The sequence below is a fragment of the Drosophila teissieri genome, chromosome 3R (assembly GCF_016746235.2).
Source record: "Drosophila teissieri strain GT53w chromosome 3R, Prin_Dtei_1.1, whole genome shotgun sequence".
In the NCBI taxonomy this organism is placed as follows: domain Eukaryota; kingdom Metazoa; phylum Arthropoda; class Insecta; order Diptera; family Drosophilidae; genus Drosophila; species Drosophila teissieri.
This window is the reverse complement of record NC_053032.1, coordinates 28599119-28621875: the sequence shown is the minus strand read 5'-3', so window position 1 is coordinate 28621875 and position 22757 is coordinate 28599119. Positions and strand designations below refer to the sequence as shown.

General features: G+C 41.9%; 1 protein-coding gene across 3 annotated transcripts; it reads left to right on the top strand.

Annotated features, from left to right (window-relative positions):
* Positions 1-3519: 3519 nt before the first annotated feature.
* On the top strand, positions 3520-22435 carry LOC122619302. 3 transcript variants are annotated; one of them, XM_043796144.1, is made up of 10 exons: positions 3520-3634; positions 5054-5200; positions 14522-14767; positions 18703-18809; positions 19926-20035; positions 20115-20193; positions 20467-20564; positions 20633-20824; positions 20887-21029; positions 21155-22435. In XM_043796144.1, the coding sequence occupies exons 2-10, from the start codon at positions 5123-5125 to the stop codon at positions 21314-21316; spliced, it is 1215 nt and encodes a 404-aa protein (XP_043652079.1). In that variant the 5' UTR covers positions 3520-3634; positions 5054-5122; the 3' UTR covers positions 21317-22435. The 3 variants fall into 3 exon arrangements, with proteins under 3 accessions (XP_043652079.1, XP_043652077.1, XP_043652078.1); XM_043796142.1 differs by having other exon boundaries at positions 14522-14782; XM_043796143.1 differs by lacking the exon at positions 3520-3634 and adding an exon at positions 4950-4968 and having other exon boundaries at positions 14522-14782.
* The last annotated feature ends 322 nt before the right edge of the window (positions 22436-22757 follow it).

The window sequence follows — 22757 nt, the reverse complement described above, 5'->3', positions numbered from 1 at the left end:
AACTTTTCGTTGCCTACTTCTGTGTGGGGCAGAACAATTGAGGGTGTCCTTGCCGGTCCAATGAGATGCACATACATTGTTGAAGTTCATTACAAAGTCAGGACTTTCAAATTTTTCCGATAATAAAATCCCGACTCCTCCGTATCCATTCATGACATAAGCCCTAATAATGAATTGTTGTGGCTAAGAAGATTACGTATACGCAGGGGACGCCGCTCTGTCTGTGGCTTCCTTTTTGGTCCCCACACACAGCTGAGCTGAGATTCGCTGGTTTTCGACCAGAAGCTGTGCGATGGCTGCACTTTCCAACACGGACACGGACAGGTCTGACATTTGGCATTTCCTTTAGCGTGCCCCCAAATGTCAAAGTTCAGCGCACGTCACAGACAGACTAACTCGCAGGCTGGCTGACACAGTAGAGCTTAAGCCAATCGATTTATTATTGATGGCCCCGATTGTTGGTTTGCTCTGTTTATTTTGCCTATCAAAACAGCAATAACTGAGCGGTTTTTCTTAAATCTTATTTGGCCAAGTTTAAGTCTTATTTAATTATCTAGCCAGCAGATTGAGCATAGATTTTCGGCCAAATTAAGTTGGGCAGACTCCTAAACTTCACCGCCTTTCTTGCATAATTCATAACCGTCTAGCATCGATATACATGTAATGCCATTCGGCGGATTGCCAGCAAATCTCGTTTGCGGAATATTTTCATCCGCCGTGTTGTCTGAAGAACCACACTCTACTCTACCCACTACTCTTGGCCGCCTGGCTGTACGTGTGTGTGAAAACTTTTTGAATTAATAATCACAGTAACGTGTTGAGGGTCTCGGCTGTTCGGCTTTTGGGCTGTTGGGTTGCCCTTATCCGGAGGCTTGGAACTGAAACTTCTCCGGACTCTTTTTGCCCGCACATTTTTGTTGGCCAGCACAAATCTGTGCTGGAAAAACTTTATAGCCCGGCTTAACCCTCCCATCTTGTGGGTGGCTGGGGTTATGTTCCCGGTTTGAGCGAAGTTGCACCACAATCCATCAACGTCAGTGGCAAATTAAAGTTCTTTTTTTATGGCAGCTTAAGCAGTTGCATTTTCTGTCAACCGTTTTATATAAACTGCAAAGCGAGAAAGGGTTGCGAAATGCAGAATGTAGGCAAATGCAGAACTCTACATCCGGAGCTGCAGCACCTGCAGCCACATTTAACCCATTTTCCACTGGCTTTTCCCCACCGAGAATGCTTTGTGTTGATATGTGCGTTGCCTTGTCATAAAACAGGACGTAATGTCTTTTCGATGGTAATTAAAACTGCCAAGCATTTCAGAGTAAATTGTGGCGCTGGCTCACGCAAATTGCGGCAGCTATTTCCGTCTGGGGTCAAAGACTTGGCTGCCTCTTTGCTAGGCTATAAAGTTGATGCCACTTTGGGTTCAAGAAATAAAATGGGGCTTGTGCATTAAAACTGAAGCTGAACGGCTTATTTTAATTGTATAAATTTACAGTTTCTGGTGTCCTTCTTATAGCAAATCTTTTGCGTGGATACTTTGCTTAATTATTCCCCAACAATGTTGCTTCAAATTGTCTGTGTACTTCAAAGTTTTAGTTGCCTGGAACAAATTTCTAATAAAAGCAATTAAAAAACTAAAGCAAGGTGAAGTGTTACGAATTTTCTCTCTTAGCGAGCAGTTGTACAAAGTTTTAGAGTCCAAGGTTTTTAATTCATTTTTGCCAAGCAATTAGCAGTATCAAAACCACCACTCAGGACTATTTGCTCGGCTCCCGCTGGCAGTGGGTTTGTGGGTTATCAGGTTGCCACCGCCCACTTTGGATCCCCTCTTCGCCAACTTCCCCTCCCGCCGCTCCCCTTTTGAGGACGCTTTAATCGCCAGCTAAGTCGCGCTCTTTGTTTTACGTGTAATTCAATAAAGCGATGGTGCCTCTCTAACCCCGGGGTCTCAGTTTTGTTGTTACGGCGTCTGACTACGCTTATCACGTACACACACAGACACACACCCACACACACACTCGCACACTCACAAAATACACACAGACACTCGCACTCACACTCGGTGCAAACAACGCTGACTAGCTGATACAGAAATTTCTTATATTTTTTTTTCTTTCACTTTAGCCGTGTTTCGATTTTTTGGTAATTGCGTTCTTCTTTACCGAAAAGAGCTAGAAATTCACTTGAATTTTCCTGCTCGGACGCTTCAATTTCCACGCGAATGGCCGATGAACGTTAAACGATGAGTTTCAATGATCAAAAGTGAACACAAAATGTAGTTTAGATAATTTTGAGATTTGACTGTGCGAATTTTGTGGAGCTAGAGAATTTTGGCTGAACTGTCAACGACGGTGATGAAATTTTCACTGAGCGAGTGGGCTTTTCATCCAAGAGTTTCCCACCAAAAGAAATGTGCGAATGTAAAGGCATGTAAGTACTCAAAGAGAGCGAGAGAAATTCGGGAGAGTTTTGAAAAGAGAGTCAATGTAATGTTAATTTTATTCGTAAATATTTGCCCAAAAATGAACTACAGCTTGTTTTATAATCAGGCAGAATGAGTAATTGAATTATGATTCAACTTATGCCAGGATTTTATAGAAAACTTCTAAAAAATCCTTGAAAAACACCGTTACTTTTATATCGTTTACTAACACTGTCTACTCTCTTTCAAGAACACCACCCCATTTACCGTTACTGCGCATGCGTGAGTAAGAGAAACCTGCGGGCATATCGATTCATTGAAGTCTGCGTTACGCTACAAGTTCCAGCAACCACCACTATGTAATACACTACTAAAAACCATTTAGGCAAGCCCAACTTCCTCAGATAATTAAATGTAAGCACACTTGCTGAAGTAGTACTTGAAAATTAAATGCAACTCATGGGAATGTGTTTTCAGAAAAAAAAAAGTCTTTACAAAATATAATATAATAATATAAATATAATATAATAATATAAATATAATATAATAATATAAATATAATATAATAATATAAATATAATATAATAATATAAATATAATATAATAATATAAATATAATATAATAATATAAATATAATATAATAATATAATATAACATGGTTATAGGGAATAAAGAAATACATTCTGTTTTTAACTTTTATTATTTGTGGAATAAATATAATAAATGTAAGTGATAATATACCTAGAGTTAATGATGCACATTGTATTTAAAATATTTATCAACATGCGTGGCTAATTGATAAAAATAGAGAGAAATTGAGCGAAAACGAAGGCAGCTGTTGCCTGGGCGCCAAAGCCATGGTTTAAATTCTTTTTCCAGCGATGTGGTAACGCCCTCGATGGCCAGAAAGCGGAGGCAAAGTAAAAATGGCCAAAACAAACGAAGATGTGGTCAAAAAGAGCAGCGAGAGGAGAGCGAGAGAAAGAGAGAGAGAGAAATGACAGTGTTAAGACAAAAAATAAAACAAAATAAAGCAGCCAAGCTGAAACAGCAAAGCTTGGCTTAGAGCAATTTCCGTCTCTGCGATTCAGTTGCCAACAATCTCCCGAACTGTTAACGTGTCAAGCGGAAAGTTGCCGTCTGAATCGATTTAAGAATTGTAGTGCCTTTACGCGTTTCAAAAGTTATAAACTTGGTTTCAGTGCGGAGTGCAGGTAGCTGAGTAATAGCAAATAAAAACAACTTTTTCGAATAAATAAATACATTTAACAAACGACCCTAACAACAATAAGTAAACAATGAGCTGTTGCATAAAACTTGTTTTCACGTGTTGCTCACACGTCTCACACTCTGTTGAAAAGAGCAGCACAATGTATAAACTTTAAAGTGAACAAAAACGAAATAACAAATGAAATTTAATGATTGAAAACGACTGCTGATTATAGCCAACTACATGCAAAATAGGTTTAGTTAGATGAGTGTCTAGCTAACATTTAAATTATGGTACTAAATTGCCTGGAATTTGCGCGAATTTGCGAGTTAGTTGAGTTTTTCTCGTTACTCTTCACGATGCGCTCTTAGCCCAAAGCTCAGCTCTCTTAACTGCAGCTTCAGCTGCGAGTTCGGTTTTTTCATTAACTAATGAAAATGACTAACTTTTTTGCTAACAGCCCTAGGTTGACTTGAATGTTGCATATTACTGCTCAGCTGCATGGAAATGCTTTAATTATAAAGTTGTTTGAGAATGTGAGTTCTGAGTTGCGTGTGTAGGTGTGTTGGCCATTTCCGGTTGAGTTTGTTGTTAGAAAAGCTAAATAAATCACATATGCGAGCAATAAATAACTTCTGGCCACAAAAAATAATTGCATAAATTAAGCACATTTTTTTTGGAGGTTACATGTTAGATATTGATATTTAGTTTAACAATAAATTATCAATCTGACACAAAAGTCACTTTTTTTTTAGCGGTTGCTTGGCTTTTAAGCTTTTATGTCACATTTTGAGCAAATGACGTAAGTGGGGCTATTTTTTGTGATCTTTGTGCGGCAAATAAATATATATTTTCGAGCAAACTCGTTTGCGGCATTCCAACTCATTGTTTCATTTCATTTGCGAAACACTTTTCCGAGTAAACTCCACTTTGAGGTTTACTCGACGCGGTTCAATCGGGTCGGGGTCGAGTCGAAAACGAAATCCAAATACGTGAGAATGGGAGGCGTTGTCTTAGAAAAAACTAATCAGATCAAAAAGGGCATATTAAAAGATTAGAAATCCGATGCACTCGGGTCACGTTTGTACACTCAAAAATTTCATAGAAAGTTATGATCGCCAGAATCTCGAAATCATCTCAAACAGCACTAAAAATTACGCTCTCTAGATGAAAACGATGTGATAAATAGTAAATTTACACCTGAGATAAGTTCAACTGGGGCTAGCTTTTGTTCTCAGTAGTTGCCTTGAGTCACTCGGCGGATGAGTAATTTAGTAGGAATGGGATTTAAAAAAATAAAATCCATCAAATCGAATGCAGCTGCAGCCTGACAACTGCGTGAGTTGCATGAAGTGGGCTATAATCAGCGCCAGACAATTGCACAATTGCTCAATTGGGTGATAAACGTTCCGCGTAATTGCAGCTGCCCAAAAGGATAACACTACTGCGAGCGAACAAAGGCAAACGAAAGACTTAGGAAGCGAACGCGATCATGATGATGACGACAGGAAAGAGGCCAGATAGCCAGGGCCTTTGGCTCCTGCCCGTGCTGCTGTTTCTGGTTGGACAGGTAAGTGAAAGATAATTAGACCACTTTCTGGACATTTCACTTTTCATTTGCATACAATAATGTTCTGCGACGGCCATGAAAACGAGGTTAACTACCATGCCCTACCATCTCTTACACTGCCGTTTTCCTACCATATCCATGGCTGGGGCTTGGTCCGAACTGGGCCTCTAGATTTTCCACGGCAATTTTCCAGGGCAGACAAATTAATGAACTCCGCATTGACTGCGGCTGGGCCAGGCCAGTTTATCAATAGCAATTGCCATCGCCGTGACTCCATCACGGTCATAACTATAACTCTGCGGGCAGGCTTAGTGCTCCGATTGCCCGATTCCCCGATTCCCCGCCTACCCGCAGTCAGACTCCAAATGTGCCACTGACCGATATCTTAACTTTTACCCAACTGTGCCCCCCAAAAATTGGTCCATTGTTCGTGAGCGCTTCAGGAGTTTACTAGGTTTTGGTTTCATTTTTGATTTAGCTTGGTTCGATTTCAGTTTTCCTATGAAATGGCACAAATCTATCACGGTGAGAGTTGTTAGCTCGGCCACAATTGAAATTAGTTCACGTCTGGTTTTTGGCCGAACGGGGGGATTTTTCCACAGTTTTCACGGCAGCCGATATTTTTGTTTTGATTGAAAATAGGTTGTTTCTGATCAAATACCTTTTAACTTTTTCACAAATAGTTCAAGCAAATCTTTGAAACTATTCCTCAGCTTCAGAGATTATAAATGTATGACTTACAATTATAATACACGTATAATGAAATCATTACAATTAAATCAAAAAATCATATAATAAGCGTTAAACATACATTCCGGATATCCTAATTACTGTCTGAGCTTAAGAAGTGATGTATTGTTTTTGGACAGCTTAAATACGCTTTTTCCGTATGAAGTGAGGTACTTTTACTTCTATTATTTTACGCGAAGTTCACTTAAATTTTTTTCAAATATTTGCTGTCACAAAATCATTGATTTTTGACTGGTCAAATGATTTCCTGACACTTGACAAGATCCGCCCTTGTCGCTGCCCACATCTCCCGCTGCAGAATTGATAACGGGTATGTTGAACTATCCATCGAAGTCAGCGGCCGTTGGAGATGGAGAAAATGACATCATGAGATGCCGGGTTTCGGGGTGTGGGCGTCAAAATTCGCTCGCTGGGCTTGGCAAACAATCGGCCTACGGCCAACAGCGCGGCTCGGAAACTTCAAGTACTGGGAAAACAGAGACTTTGCGACCGAGTTAGTTGGCTTTTGGTTAATGCAAAACTCACAAAACCTTGAAGCATACGTAAAAGCAACGGCAAACAAAACGCAGTCTTTTAGTTAATTATCATCTTGTTGGCGATGATGATGATAATGATGACGACGGAGACGAAGACGATGATATAAGTTTACCCATCGCCGCGTCTGGCCAAAAAGTCAGACAAGTCAGTAAAATACCCATGTAAACAGCAACTTATGCGAAAGTAATTTTCGCCTCATGTGTGCGTGCTGAGTGTCGGTTAAAACTGAAACTTGGCCTGGCTTGCGGTACTCGGCCAACCCGCTCTTCACACTCATTAAACAATAAATGAACTAGCGCCTTTTTCGGCTGGTTTTCAGTTACCCAAATGGCTGTTAATCGTGGGTCCAGTAGTTCTCTTTTCCTTCGATTAGTATGCTCAACGCACCGACGTTTTGACATAGAGATGCCCAAAATTAGTAGACTCATTTAACTCATTTAAATCGACGCCTTCTTTCGGCGTTAAATATTGACTTGCACATTAGCGTGTACTTGTACATATTGTCATTGCCATGTTTTTGTTGTTACGGGCCATTAAAATCAGTTTCAATGTCAGCGAGCAGCGAACAGAAATAAGCTGAAAGCGAATGAAATATGCTAATTCTCGATGCCATCCGATTCAATATGAATATATGGCAATCCATACGTAAATATGTACGAGTATATACGAAACGTATCGGCTTGTATTGCCATGTCGTCATGGCTTTGGCCTGCCAGCGACCATATAAGAGAACGAAAACAACCCACCATTTATTTACGATTCGGTATATGAAGATAAAATTATAAAAAAAAAGAGCTCAGAAAATAAAACCCAAACAACGAACAAGAATGTGGCGTATTTGGCCAGAAGTGACGCTTTGAATGCGACCACAGGTAGTTTGTTTTGCGGTTGAAGTTTTGTGGATTAAGCTAAATTTTGGAATTGGGATTTTTTCAGTAGGGAAGAAGCCAAACTTTTTAGGCAGACTGAAGGAAACTTGATCTAACTTATTTAAAAAGCAGGTGCTTCAAAATTGAATCGTGTCCAAGCTAACAGTGCGTGAAGCTTTAACTTGGGCAACAAAATATATTGTACTTTCATTGAAAACTAATTAGACATTGCTTATTCCACGCCATATTTGTGAGTCTAACAAAAACCGAAATTTCAAGCACAATTATTGATAGGAAGTCTTGTTTGCACTACAAATACCAATCACGACTTGAAAAAGAAACTCTTGCCCAGAGTGAAGAAACTTGAGCTACCCACTTGATTTGTTTCCCCTGCGAGGGTATCGAAATAAACCGCAAATCCATTCTCAACTGACAAGCACGTGCTTCACAACGGCTGCCAAAAGCCAATTGAAGTGCCCCACAGCGGTCTTAACTCTCGGCCCCTCGATTCTTCTTCTAAATCTTCAACCCTACCTGAATTACTGCTGCGGTTGCCGGCAGGCAGTAAACCATAAAGCTTCAGTATGCGTATGAATGTGCTCAATAATATGATTCATTGTTTACTCAGACTTAGTCGCGGATATAATATTCTCAGAACTTTAGATGAGTTAGCAGCAGGGGCCGAGAATTTAACAGGGGAAACTTCAAGCGGCCGCCAAACAAAAGAATTAGACAACAAACTCGCTGATTGTCGCGGCCATTTCATTGAAATGCTTAAAGTTCCTATTTAGTTTTTGTTTACCTCTTTTTACGAGTATGAGTGCTAACGGTTTGTGCCAGATACAGTTGGCCGGGTTGGTTTTATCAAATTGAGCCGGGATTTATATCGTTTTTGTTTAAGCCGCTGATAACCGCAGAATGCCGACCGAGTATCAGGCCTTAAGTCTGGCCATTATGGCCCAATTAACAGAAAATATGAGCATCGCAAAGACGGCTGCATATTGACCACAAAACTGATCACCACCGGGTGCAATGAAGTGAACTGCTCTTCTGGCCGAGACCTGGCAGCCGTCTCCATAAACCGATCGCCACGCACTGGAGACCGGGGCAATTAGAAGAGCAACCAGTTTGGTCACTGCACGCAACGCCCGTTCAGCACTGGGTTAGTAGTATCGCAGTAGTCTACCAGCTCCGACTCCGATGTCTGGCCCCTGGACAGGAAGCCATTGCCGTTGCCATTGCCATTGCCCGTTCTCCCGATCGTCGAGAAGATGTCGACTTTGGCGCGACCGGACCCATTAGATTGAGTGTGCGCAGTTAGATTCTATGGCTTTTTGGACATAACTCCCGGGGAGTTGGCCAGAGCGAAATTGGCCAACAAAATTGCATGTTTATGTCAAAGCCGAATGATTTCAGCACGAAACTGTGTGAGTTTCAGTGGTGACAATTGGGTTCATTTTTAAAGATTACAAACTCGTTTCATTGGCAATGGCTACAGATTGAAATGCATTTCGTCTTTCTTTCTACAAAATATATAATACAGAATGTATAATATTTATGAAATATTCTATTTGTCATCACTACTGAGCTAGCAGCTCTGTGGGATTATAGCAACACCAATACAGTTGGCAAATAACTGAGCCACTGAGTTGGCGCAATTTAACGCAGCGCTGATCCGGCAGTGCGAATTATTTTACTCAATGCTGGGCGGATCGGTGTAGCGTGAAATTCATTAAAATTTATGCAAAAGTGTTTGGCATATTGGGTCATCGGTGGTCGCAAGTACGGAGAAAGTTCTTTCTTTTGTTTGACTTTGGCTGACACTGCCTGCGGCTGGGCTAGCACATGTTCATTATTTGATTAACTTGCATTGTTCACCTGCAGGTTTGCTCTGCTTCTCTGCGTTCGCAGCCAGACTGTCAGTCAGTCGACAGAAACAGACAGAAAGCAAAAAAAAAAAAAAACAATTTAGCAATTGTTTTTACCTTTGTTTTTTCTGCTCCAGCTTCGGTGGCCCGAGGTAAAAGTAGGTTTTATTTGAAACTAATGGGGAAAACTATTCCCCAGTTCTGCTTTCCTCCTCGCTGCACGGCCGACTGTCATTGAAGCCCTGGGCTTTTTGGGTAATTTCCAACTCAGTATGGGACTTGGCCTGGCTTTCAAATTCTGTCCAAGATGATGCGCATGGAAAGTGCACATTTATGAAAATTGCAGACACACCGAGGGCAGTTTTTGTTTGGTTTTTTGTTTTTGTTTACTTGGATTTTTAGTTCGGGTGCTGGGAACTACTTTTCCAGAATGTGTTTTTCGTGCAGCCAAACTTTTGTCAGCAATTAAGGCGATGGCCAAAGAAAGTGTGACAGCTTTGATGCCAACTCAGAATCACGATAAGCGATTGTTTCAATCAAGTAAATGATGACTGGGGGGTAATGGCTGAAGTTTGTAATGAAAGTTTGCACTGCCAATGCACGTTGGGTGGCCTTCTTTGTAAGCAGTTTTATGCTTAAGACGACAATGTTAGTCTATTACTAGGCTATTTGGTCTTCAAACAAAGTATAAGCATGTAAGCCAATTAATATCCAAACTACGAAAAACGTAACAAGGCCACTTTACATCACTGATGATTCATCATATTTCAAAAGGTACTCTAATAATGCATTGGGAATTATATGATTACTAGAATTTTTGGGTACTAGAGCTAATTTGTATAACAAGAACCTTAAGGTTTGGAAAATAGATGGTGTACTCAAAAATAAAACACAAAAGAAAGAAATGAAGATGCACTTCGGCTATTAGAATTGGCTGTATGCATTTGGTGAAGTGATGATGAGAACATTCGAATGAAAGAGCTGCCCCTTCTTGGCCGCTAAAAGGAGGCTAATTCAATTAAAGAAGACTTTCAAAACACGGCAAGCCCTTGTAAGCATGGAGAATAGAAAGTACTTAGCATAATTTCCCAGCTGGTCGGAGCGAAACTCATTAAAAGAAGACATTGGCGGCGGCTACTGCTGTTTTGGGACTGGATTCTTCTGCGGACCATCGATAAATAAGCAACATAAATAACCAGCAGAGAACACATCGTTTGGAATGTTGTTCAGCAATTTTTTGTAGAAGCTACAAAGCTTCTATTCTTCTATTCTTCTATTCTTCTATTGAAGACCTTTCAATGGGCTCCCAACAAAAGGCCAGACATATGATTTGGATTTTGGGGAATGAAGGAGGGGATTGGGCGGCGAACAAGTGCTTATTATTATATTAATGGTACGACAGCGTTTCATTATGAGCCGCACACAATTGACCCACCGAATCGGTGGTAGGGTCGCCGCCAGAACGTGCAGACCCGCTGACAGGGAGTCAAAAGGTGGGGCCAACAGGTAACCACCAACCAGCACCAACCACCATGGAGCAACCATCGAGGGTCCCAGCGACGTGCCTTGGAATTAGCGCGTCAGAACTTCAATGGAAAGAGCGCGCCGGCAATTCAAATTTAATTGAAGCCGCTGCGACATTAATTGCCCACGGCCTTTCTTCCTTCTCGTCGATGGGTTTGTTTATCTATCGGTGAACCCTAACTTCTAACTCCTAACTCCTAGCTCCTATCTGCTGACCAGAAGATAAAACCGTTGGAAAAACCCTTTCAGCTGTCACCTCACTAGCCGTTTGCATTATATAATCAGGCAAAGCTCGAAACAGGTTTCCTCCACCGGCGATGTCAGCTTCATTAAGCTTTTCGGCCAGGTCCAAACCGATGAAGCTGAAGCTGAAGCTCTGGCCAAAAAGCCACAGCCGCCACATAAATACGCTCCCATCTGGAGTTTTTCGCCGTACTGTAATGCGAGTTAAACGGCAATTTATGCGCTGCCAGCGAAAATACCGTGACAATTTGCAATCAGCCAGCATTCGCTGGACTCTTGGCCATCTGAAAAGCAGGCTTAGTCTTAGTTGGAGTTGGCAAGGCTTGGCCCGGACTTTATGTTATAATTTACTTCGATCCGAGCTTTATTGCCCGAGCGCCACATAGCGGAAATTCAAATGCACGCGAAATATGTATGCGACTCCCCACCTTTTGTTATGCACGAGTTTTTTGTTTTTTCGTTTTTTTGTTTTTGGTTTTTTTGTAGTTTTCAGCTTCTAAGCCAAACTGGCAGCACATGTTTTGCGACTCCCAGCGATCGGAATATGTGTGGCAATCTATTTCGGCCAGCTATGCGCAGCTGCATTTGCACTATTGGAGATTGTATCGCTCGACTAAAAATCTGAAATCATGGAAAAAATAACCAAATAACCAAACTTCGCTGGCTCTTGTGAAATATTTAAGCTAAGGGAAACACTCCCTGGCTGGCGGGCAGCGCAAATTGAGTGGAATTAGCAGTGCACATAAATCACAATCACATTTAATTGCCCCAGCTAAGAAGCCGCTCAAGTTATTGGCTCCAAAAACGATATGGGAATTTATAGTAAGAAATGCCTGCTGAAAATGGGTCCATACTATTCTTTGTTACACTTAGGAATAAGTGATTCGTTTGGGGAAATGCCAATATAAGCATAATTGGAATTTCCAAGTTTAATATAATAATAAATAATTGTTTTTTTTTATATGGTTGTAACATTTACTTGGGACTTAAAGCTGGTAAATTAACTTTCCCCAGATGCAAAATATAAATTTGCTCTTTTATACCACACCTTGTGTTACAGCTGCGCCAAGTGCTACTCAAAACTTTATTGTCCTTACAAATTCAAACAAATTTATTTATCTACAGACACATAAATACCACTTCGGTTTTATGGCAGATCATTAAATCGTTAGCCCGATAGCTCCAACTTAATTTCCCATGTTTTCCAGCATTTTCAGGGCGGTATCCCCACCGCCTCAGACCGAACTCCATTTTTCACTTAAACTCTTGCAGTTTTGTCATTCTTAAGCAGATAATTGCTCGGGCTAAAAAAAAAAAAGGAAAGAAAAGAAGTAGAAACGAGTTGGCCTTCCTGTACTAATTGCCGACGTCACTTGGCTTAATAGCTAAGCTGCTTAAATGCGGCGGTCCGAACACTTTTAGTTTATGGCCTGACCCCTTTGCAGCCTTATAAATCACATCCATCCGGGGCAGCACTTAATGATCCTGGGCGAGTCCGCCAAGTCTTTTGGGTCTCCGCATCTGGTTCCAGCTGCGTTTCGATTTTGCGATACGATTTTGCATGCGGTTCGCGGTTCGCGAAAGGCAAATGAAAAGGAGTTGGAATTTGTGAGAAATCACTCGGTCGCAGTGTCCTGCGGGGAAAATCCATCAAGCCAAATGCCGCGGCTCACTGCCTCATTGGCCATGGCGTGACTGGCAGCGCAAGTGTCTAATTGTATTTGGGTTTGCGTTTGGTTATTTTTTTTCCTCCTATTTTTTCCTATTTTTTTGCCCCAACCACAATCAGAGCGTGTTGCATAATACAATAGCGGAGTGCTGTACTTTGGCTTAGCTATTTTAACAAGCCGCCGCCACACTCGAAACGATAGTGAAACGAGCATGCAAAAACTATTTTAATTGACTGCCGCCTGCAGTTGGCGAGAAGAAAACAAACAAAAAAAACAGCAAACTAAATGCAAAAATCCATGCAAAACAATTGCCTTTTCGCCGAGCGACAAATTGTCATGGGAGTTCGCCGCAGTCGCTCTGGGGACCCACTCATGTGACCCTCGCGGCGCATTGAACTCCCGATCGACGGAGACGGTGGGCATCCAGTCAACCATTGTCATTGTCTGTGCTCCTGGATTTGTGTTTTTATTTTCTTTTGATTAAAGTGGCCGGCGCATTGAGATACAATAAATTGCTGATGGCATGCAAAGTGGATGTTCTAGTTGCCATAGAAAGTGGCACACTGGCCAACATGCTTTTGGCACTGTCAGCGTTTCGGAGCCGGCAACTGGGTCATCCGGCTGCATTTCACCTGACGCACAGAAGCAGCGCTGCGGCGGTGGATCGGTGGATCGGATGGGAAATTAATTGCTTCAATGACGGCACAAAATTTCATATTTTTCTCCCTTTTTTGGCAAGCCAAAGGGCGAACGGGATGCTGCCTCTGTGTGCCTTTTGAAAGTAAATATAAATCAAAAGCCTTTCGCCTGCGACAGAAACGGGGATCAAACTGGCAGTCCAGGGGAAGTCCCCTCGATTTGGACAGCGCCCGAGGGCCGGCGAAACGTGAGCCCAGTTGGACCACAAAGGCGGTGTCTGGGCGATTGTCATGACATGGCTTACTTAACTTTGGCGCGGCTTATCTAGCGCCTGCACTCGAAAAAATATTCGTTCTTTTCAGTTCGCCAATTTCAATTTAAGAGCTAATACCAAATCCTTTTGAAAGCTTAATGTCTGCCTGCCTGCTTTACCAGACAAGTTTTTTCTACTAGCAAACGAGTTCGTGTCTTAAGTCTTTCATTTGTCAAACGGAAGTAGACATATGGAATGTAAATCTAAGTCTTTTATATGCAAATTAAGAGCATTATGGTGCTAATTGGAGCCATAGAAGTCGGATAGTATTGGTACAGGATTGTCTAACCAAAATATGAAAGTGCAATAACCTCCTCCTAACTTAAGGCAATCATAATCCCACAAAATCCATTTAATCGAATTCTAAGAATTGTGGCTTACTAGGTTCTTAACTTTTTCTGGTGTACCCACTTCATTCTTTGGACAGTCATTCCCAAACGTTCTGCGGCTCTAAAGCTGGAGCACAAATTCAATTATCACGACGGAGCGACAGCAGCCCAAGTCGAGCACGCCAATAAATTATCTTAGAGCCAAATGCCTTTGACAGTGCGCTCGGCTGTAAGCTGTAAGCTGTAAACTGACCCAAAACGTGCACAACTTTGGCAGCTGTGTTCTGGCCCAAAGTTCTGGCCAATCTCCGGGTCCGTGTGCGATGCCTTTGCCGTTGCCTTTGCCATTGCCTTTTTGCAATTAATTGCGACTACGGCTGACTCTTTGACTAACCATTTTAAATTAATTTGAATTTTCCTCTTTGGCTGCTGTTTCCACCGTGTTTGTCCAATGAGTTGGCATTAATTTGCGGTCCGTGTTAGTGTTAGTTCCCAGGGTCCAGAAATCGGGTCAAAGTTATTAACCATAGAAGATGGTAGACATGCCTAACGCTTTTTCGCATTTCGTATTCATTGCAGGTCACAACACAGGAACCACCAGCTGCCCCATCCGAATTCGCTCCCCATGTAACGGCCACTTGCAAGGCGGGCACAATGAACATCAAGGTGAAGATGAGCTCCGGCTACACGGGCGCCGTCCACGTCCGGGATTACCGCACTCCGGGCTGCATGGCCATGGGCGATGGCAGCGACCAGGTGGCTTTTAGCCTCAATCTGTGGGCCAAACAGGGCGCCAGCGACTATTGCGGCATCCTGGTCAGCAACGTGAGTGGGAGCAATGTAAGCATAACATTCCGCGCTTCTCTAACCAATCTAATCACTAAACCATGCACAACCTAATGTTGCGGTTGGGAAAGTATCTTTCATTCATGTATTTCATACATGAAATAGGTGTTAGGCAGAGGAAAAAGAAAGATGGACTAATAGAAAACAGAATGCTATTAAATACAGTCAAAGTTCGTGGGAATACAGTGGAACTCTAGTTTGCAAACAAACAATGTGGCCAAGAAGGTTCAGTAAGAACATTGCATACTTCTTGCTAATACCATACAATTAGGTAATGTAATTGTGTGTGAAATTATACAGAACACCTTAAAGATACTTTGCAAAGCATTTGACGAAAACCAACTTAAAGAGAGCAGCTCTATCAGCAAATTGCCATCCAGTTACCGACACAACCAGAAAGTTCGTGTCTTAAGTCTTTCGTTTACCACCTTCCGTTTGACAAATTGCAAATTAATTTTGTCAGGCAGCCGGTAAAATTACCAAATTACCACCAAAATTCAGGCAGCGAGTTAGTGCAAAGACCCTGCCAAAAAGCCACCAACTGTGAACTATGGGGCAATCTTAGGGCAGCTGGAAAACTGCCGATCCAAGACAACAGACACAAGAGCTTCAGTCTGAATGAGGGACCCACAAATGGGGGACTAGAGATACCTGATGCCAAGGTCTGAGACTTTGTCTGGCTAAAAAGGGCACGCATAAATTTTAGCCCGCCTATCGGCCGTGTACTTGAGTCTTGGCCCCAAATCAACGCAAATCAGCTAAGACGCTGGCCGCTTGGTCGCCCGGTCTGGTGGACGTTGCAGTCAATCTATATAGTAACGATGGCAATAAAAATCAAGTTTAATCCTACGTGCATCACAGGCGTTGACAGACGGCGACTGCAATTCCGTGTGGGTCTGATCCGGCTTTTTCCACTCGTACACGCACTCGAACAATTGCCAGACAAAGGCAAATCGCATTAGCCATAGTGCCCTGTAGCCCCATGCAATGCGTTGAAATGCAAATTATCCATATCCACAGGGCTGGCTGCCAGATGCTTATAAGTACAAGCACATACAACATTATTAATTGCAATGTCAAATCCGAAGGACCGCACCCTGTATTCCAATTTTTGCCCTGCTCAGCAGTTGATGTTGATGTTAAAAAAAAAACTAGAGCCCGGCTTTCGTTGATGGGGAGATTCGCAGCTTCAAGGCCCACCTTCCTTTCGGGATGCGAACAAAAAAAGGGGAGGTCCCCCATAAAATTAAATCACGCTTATCGCAACTGCGGCTTGAGTTTTATTTTTACGTGTACACAAACGCGCATATAGCCGCAGCTTATGTACAGCGTTGTACAGTAAACCACGGGTACAAAAAACCTTTGTTAGAAACAACTTTTAAATGTGTACAAATCAATTAGGAGTAGAAGCAGTTTTGTGAAAGTAAGCTCCTTTTGGGTTAAAGGGTAAATCAATACTTCATATGTAATATGAAATATAACATTAAAATAATTAGTTCCTATGTGTATAAATGAATATACACTAATAAATTATAGCATAGATATTTATTTATTTATTTATATTGAAAAAACGACTTCAAAACGTTTTCAGATCCTAGTAGAATAACTAAGCAATTGCTTTTGAAACAAGCATAGCCAAATATACTTACGTGTTTTAGCTCTACTTTGAGTACCGTGTTGCGCAAATGAGTTCACGTTCTCGGTGCTCCACTGTGCCTTAATGCTGGCTGGCTGTTCTGAAAGGGAGTGCCTTGGCAGTTTGCGCCGGCGTCTAGTTTTCAGCTGCAGACGGCGGATTTCACATGCCCAGACACGGCTTTCCACGCTTCGACTTTGACAGCATTCCAGACTGCTGTTGTGGTTGTTGTGGCTGTGATGTGGATGTTGGATGTTGGATTCGTAGTTGTTGTGCCGGCTGCGTGGAATTTGTGTCAAAAGAATTGTTTCTGTGGCGGCGGCAATTTCGATTCTATTTCTTGGCAAATATTTCCCGAGCGGCTTTAATTGCTAGGGCGAAATGCCTTCACAGCTGACCTTGGCCAGCTAAAAATGCCGGCTGCAATCGGCCACTTTCGCCCTCGTCTCTGCAGCTCCTCCAGTACCAACTCCTACTCCTACTCCTCAGTGCGCCACCTCAAGGTATCTTTAAATCTGCTCCGGAGCAGCTGGCAGAGCATGAAATTGGCGCTGACAATGGCCAAGACGCCCAACAATTTTTACATAAAGTTCAAGACATTCGAGGCATTGTGGCTCGACTGGCGTACTTGAACTTATTTTTCTTATTACGGGCACCATTATTGTTATTATTTCTATTTTCGCTTCTGCTGCAGCAGGCGAGTGGGTTGCCCCAGTCGAGATTGTTTGCCATTATTTGATGATGGCAGCTATGGTTCTTTGTCTAGCACCATTATATACATTTAAATGTTAATTGCGAATGCAATAACCAAAGACCATAGTCGGCAGTTGCCGCAAGATAATTTGCCATCGGGCAATTTCAACACATTTAGACGGGTAATGGGAGTCGCTCATAGAGCCTACTTAGTTTTATTCTCCACGGCTGCTGGGGAGGGGATCAAATGGCAACTTTGCCATTTTCCTCGGCCATTGATAATAACCCGATAATGAGCTCATCCGCTGCGGCATGCAACTGCGTGATGCATGAGTTGGGCCACAGATTGTGACATCACAACGTTCCCCACCAATGGAGCGCTTAAGCTCGAGCTCGGCGACCATCCAAGGTATCTATTTATGACCACTGCGATATGTTGTGTTTATTTGCTAACCGCTTTAACTGGCCACTGACCAAGCTCTAATCAAGCCAAAACCCCATTCATCAAAGGCTCTAATACCCCGACAAGTGGAGGCGTACGATTAAACCAATAACAGCGAGATAACATAATACAAGTATAATATAAAATAATAATAATACACAAGTATTTACTGACTTCCATTGACACTTATTTACTGGGCAGAGCAAACTGGTTTAACTGCCAGCTGGCGCAAAAGTGACAAAGAAACGTGTACTTTTTGTTCATCTCTTTTTATGGAAAGCTGTTGCGGGTCAAGGTCGTGCTGTAATATCGGAAAAAAATACAAAAAATACTTCAAAACTAATGTATTCAAACCTTAGGCAACAGTTACAGCAATTACCGCGGAAAATCTTGGCCAGCCGAGCGCAGAGATTCTTGGAACAGTTGCCCATCTGCAGTCACATTCCGCTGCGCAAGCCAGCTGCAGATGATATTCAAAATGATTCTAAAATAATTACCAAAATCCATGATAGCAAACCAACAGCAGCTGAAGAGCAATCAGAGTCAGGGAAAAACTAGCTGAGCTAAGGAGAAAATAAACAACTGGAAAATGCGTCACACTTGGCGGCATTTTGCATTTCCTCGTTGTGCGATTGCATCATGTGACAATTAACATGCCACAAGTGCAAGTTGCAACCGTGCTGTTAAGGCAGCCACTTACAGTCAAAGAAATTCGTGAAAGGCCGCAAGATGCGTAAAATAAAAGTAATATTGAATAGTACTAGTTGCTTGAAAGATTTACGAATTCTCTTTATGAGACTTCTTTACAAATTTATTCTAGAAAAATTACTTCCTAGCCAAATCTTTAAAGAAAATGCTTTCCACAAATAGAAAAAAAGTATATGCAAATGCTGCTATCGAAAGACAGTCTTAGAAATATAGTTCAGAATGCACTTTTGCAAGTGTGCTGGGCTATGCTCCTGTTTAATGGGCAAAGCCTAAGCATAAATTGGGACCTAACTCGGCTTTTCCAACCAATCAACATTAACGTCATGGGCATTAAGATTTTAATAACCGGCAATTAAGTGAACTATCCCCCATCCCCCCTCATCTATCCAACCATGCCTCCATCCACCCGATACGGACATACGGAATCCCTTGCAGCGAACGGAGGAGCGCTCCATCCAACTGGCCGTGCGTGTGCACAAGACCCTGGAATTGGCGGACGATAAGTTTTATGTGATTACCTGTGGCAAATCGGGCTATGCGCGGTAAGTTGAATGCGAATTCGAATGCGAATGCTAATGCTTAACCTGTCTAGACAATTGCACTTAAGTTTGGCTCTGATCTGTTCTGTTCTGTTTCGGCTGTGATGTACATACAACGTGGTGTAATTTTTGGTCAAGCTTCCGTCAGATCCAAGTGCTGACCAATTTGCAGAGAGTCGAAGGCGGCAAATCAAATGGCAAATTGTGCTTCGATTTGGCAATGCAAGCATGTAGGTGTTGCTCTTAACCCACCATTTGCCATTGTTCGCATTTCTTTCTGCCTTTTGCGGAATTAGAACTCCAAGGCCATTGAGCTTTTGGGCCACACAATTCTTAACGATTTTTGTTTTTTCACTCCATAAGCACTTTTGTGCGGGCCAAATAGAAACGCAGAGAAAGAGAATTTTTCCCCAAATGGCAGAATAATCAACAAATTTATAGTGCTTACTGGGCAGCAGTTCAATTAACGGTAAACGGTCTTGAGGAGGCCCGATAATCATCTTGAGGTGAACGAAAAACAATTTAATTTACCTTCTCGCCTCGCGGCTCATTTGCATAATGCCAATGACTTTGCTCGACTGCGAGAGCAGACTCACTTACGCAAGTCTTTCTCACCGAAAATTCAGTTTAAATCCCCACCGAGATGCTACCATCACAAAACCTCGGATGGGAAATAAAAATGGCATTAAAAACGGTTTTCCAAAACGTTGCGCTCTGTTAAGCCCGGAAAAAGGCAAAGAAATTGTTAACAGAATCTGTGTGGTAAACACAAACATTATAATCGTGCCTGCAGCCGGTGCTACAAGGCGAACAACAAATAGTTTTCGACGTGTGTACACATACATATATTATTGTATCTCGGCTTATCTGGCCCACAAAACAACCGTCTATAGCGCAATGACCGGCCATAGCAATTGCAATTGCAATTGCATAATTGCAGAACTTGCAGTTGCAATTGAAGCTGAAGCTTCGCCCAAAGCTTTTGGGTCTATTGGCTACGATTTTAATTAGCCACCAGCCATACGGAGTAATTAAAGAGCCATTCACCGTTAGAGCCCACCTGCTCGTATAATAAACCTTTATGAAACCACCACCAATCCCACTTCTTTTTCTCCCCAGCGATGACAATGCCCATGTGGTGCTCAAGTTCCTGGAGAACGACCACAGAGTGCGTGAGACGGTCTACGGTCACGAGTACAAGATCCGCGCCGAGTTCTCCAAGCCAAACGGTGGGTAGTCCCAGCCCCTGGGCCCTCTGGTTAAGATCCCCCACTTATCGCTCTACTCACATATCATTACCATCCCCAGATACCTATGGCCTGCGCGTGGGCAACTGCTTCGCCTTTGATAAGAAGAACAGGACCCAAAAGCTCACCGACGACAGCGGGTAAGTGCAATTACACCTCAATCATAATAAAATAAAATATAATAAAATGCAAATTGCATAGTTAAGAAATGAGTTTCAATAAACTTTACAAACAACATGTAATTGCATAGAGTAAGACATCTGCAGAACATCTGATAAGTTAAATAATGAATATAAAATGATATGCACAGATAGTCAATATCTTTACACCATCTTATAAAAATGGAGCATAATATACATAAATTACTTCCAGTGTAAGCACATTTCTAACTCATAATTTCTATTACCCCAAAGCTGCCCCTATGACTCGAAGATCATCAGTCGTTTTGTGCCCACAGCAGATGGACGAGCTGCCGAAGCGGTGCTCTCCTCGATGTTCAAGTTCCCCGAGGGTGAGACCTGGATTTTGCACCCCATCATGTCAGATACTGACTTCTAACTTTCTCTGCAATCATTTTAGGATCTGAGGTGCATCTGCAGTGCGATGTGATCCAGTGCTATGGCCGCTGTGTGGAGATCGACGACTGCAACGATGTGGCTCTGGCTGGATTCGGCAAGGGCACCAATGGACCCCGGAAATTCGGTCCAAATGAGGAGGGCTCCAGTTTGGCTGGCACCACCGTCTTTGTGCTCGATCCCGCCGAGGCTAGATGTGAGTTTAGCAGCTGAAATGTCTGCGTTATTTATGATATTTATTTTATTGTATCTGGGCAGTGATCTCGGGCAATTGCGACGATGGCATACGGCCCAGTTGGCTGCTGTGGCTGACCATCACCCTGGGCGTACTCTTCCTGATCATGTTGCTGATGAACATCTTCCTCTGCACGGCCATGAGCTGCAGTTGTGCCAATACAGAGGTAATAAATCTGACATTGATAGCTGCACAGAGAAACTTTATCTAGTATGAGAACAACTTTTTCTCTGTGCATCTTATAAATTACACTGGTTATTCTGTTGTTCTCACCCATTTAAACACTTGCAGATCATCGAGAAGGAGCCATCGATTATCGAGGAGTACGATCCTTATCGCAGTTGGCATGGCAGTCAGTACGGATCCCGCTATTCGCTCCATGGCAGGGATGCCCACAAGGGCTACACCAGCGGTGGCTCCACGATACACTCAAATAGGTCTGATAGATATTAAGCTGCCTACACAAAACAAACAATCAAACAGTAGACACACACAACACACCTCTATTCTACACTTCAAAATGCATCTGATCTGCTCTCGCAAATTATTTTCTGGTGTATTTTCTGCTGTGGAGCCACACCCACACACACACAATACAAATACAAAAGCATGCCAACAAAGTATCTTGTATCTGCGTATCTCTATGTATCGTATATATATACATCCTGGACAGCAAAGACAAACAAAAAACCAACAATTACAACACAACAGATCACAAAAAACAGAAAAATCAAAAACATAGAATGAAAAACCATTTCGTGCCTAGTACTGCAACTGTAATTAACCGATAGTAATTTGCATATGTATACTGTATCTTTAACTAACTCTCTGCCCCTCCATAAAAAAAAGACAAACAGATAACTAACTGCCAATTTAAAGAGTTGCTAACTAATCTGTCTTGAAGAACCTCTCTGATCCCCTACTTTCTGCAATTTGAAATGTATTGTATTAAATCCAAACTTATCCAACGTACTTCGAAGGTCGATGCCAATCGATAATGATAACGATTATGCAATTGTGCATTCGCGTCCAGGCTCTAGACATTCCACGTTACACGGACAGCGCGCCCATCGGGGACCGCCCAGTAATATATGAATATATGATCAGATCCCAATCGATAAGAACGCGACCATATTGAAAACTAATTGTTTAAGCTAGCCTAAGTGTTTCCCAACTCACCATCTCGAGTTCTGAGTCTCAAATGTACATAACTGCGTGAAAATGCTAGCCGACCTGCAAGTTTTCCAAATTTTCTCCATGCCGATGATGGTGGAGACGAGATGCCGCTGTAAAATACTAAACTAAACGTACTAAAGTTCTCTTTGCCTAATTTTAATTCAACCACGTAACATAAGTCATTAGTCTGTCATAAGTGCGAACGAATGTGTATTAGTGAAACGTTTCAATTACTTGTAAAAATAAAACAAAGGCAGGCCAACAAAATTAATTTAAAGTATAAAGTCTACAATATAGTCTAAAATGTTAAGCGACAAACATTTGGCAAATGCGTTAAACGTACGAATTGTAATTATTTAAAATGTAATCATTTAATTTAATAAAAACTAAAAGGTACCTTCTGAGTGTGTTTTATTTAGTTGAGCGAGGCTCATACAATCATGGTGTTATTTTGCTATGCTTTTAAAATCTAAATGACTAAATAAAGATAACTTAACTTAAGTCACGTTAAATGAATGTGAAACTAATATTAATTTAATTTCAGATTTAATAGTTTTGTACAATCTTGTATTAGTAATAATTTGTTTAGTTGTACTAGCATAAGCTACATCTATACAAATTTCAAATATTTGTACTCCAGATTTCCATGAAACAAAATGCATCTCGTATGCACAGAAGGCCCAAAAGTATGCAATACTTTTAGAGAACGCAGGTAAAA

Coding starts and splice junctions, on each gene's coding strand:
- LOC122619302 (XM_043796142.1), top strand. CDS start 5,123: ATGATGATGACGACAGGAAAGAGGCCAGATAGCCAGGGCCTTTGGCTC. Junction 20,194..20,466: donor AAGCTCACCGACGACAGCGG/GTAAGTGCAATT, acceptor ATTACCCCAAAG/CTGCCCCTATGACTCGAAGA. Junction 21,030..21,154: donor GCAGTTGTGCCAATACAGAG/GTAATAAATCTG, acceptor AAACACTTGCAG/ATCATCGAGAAGGAGCCATC.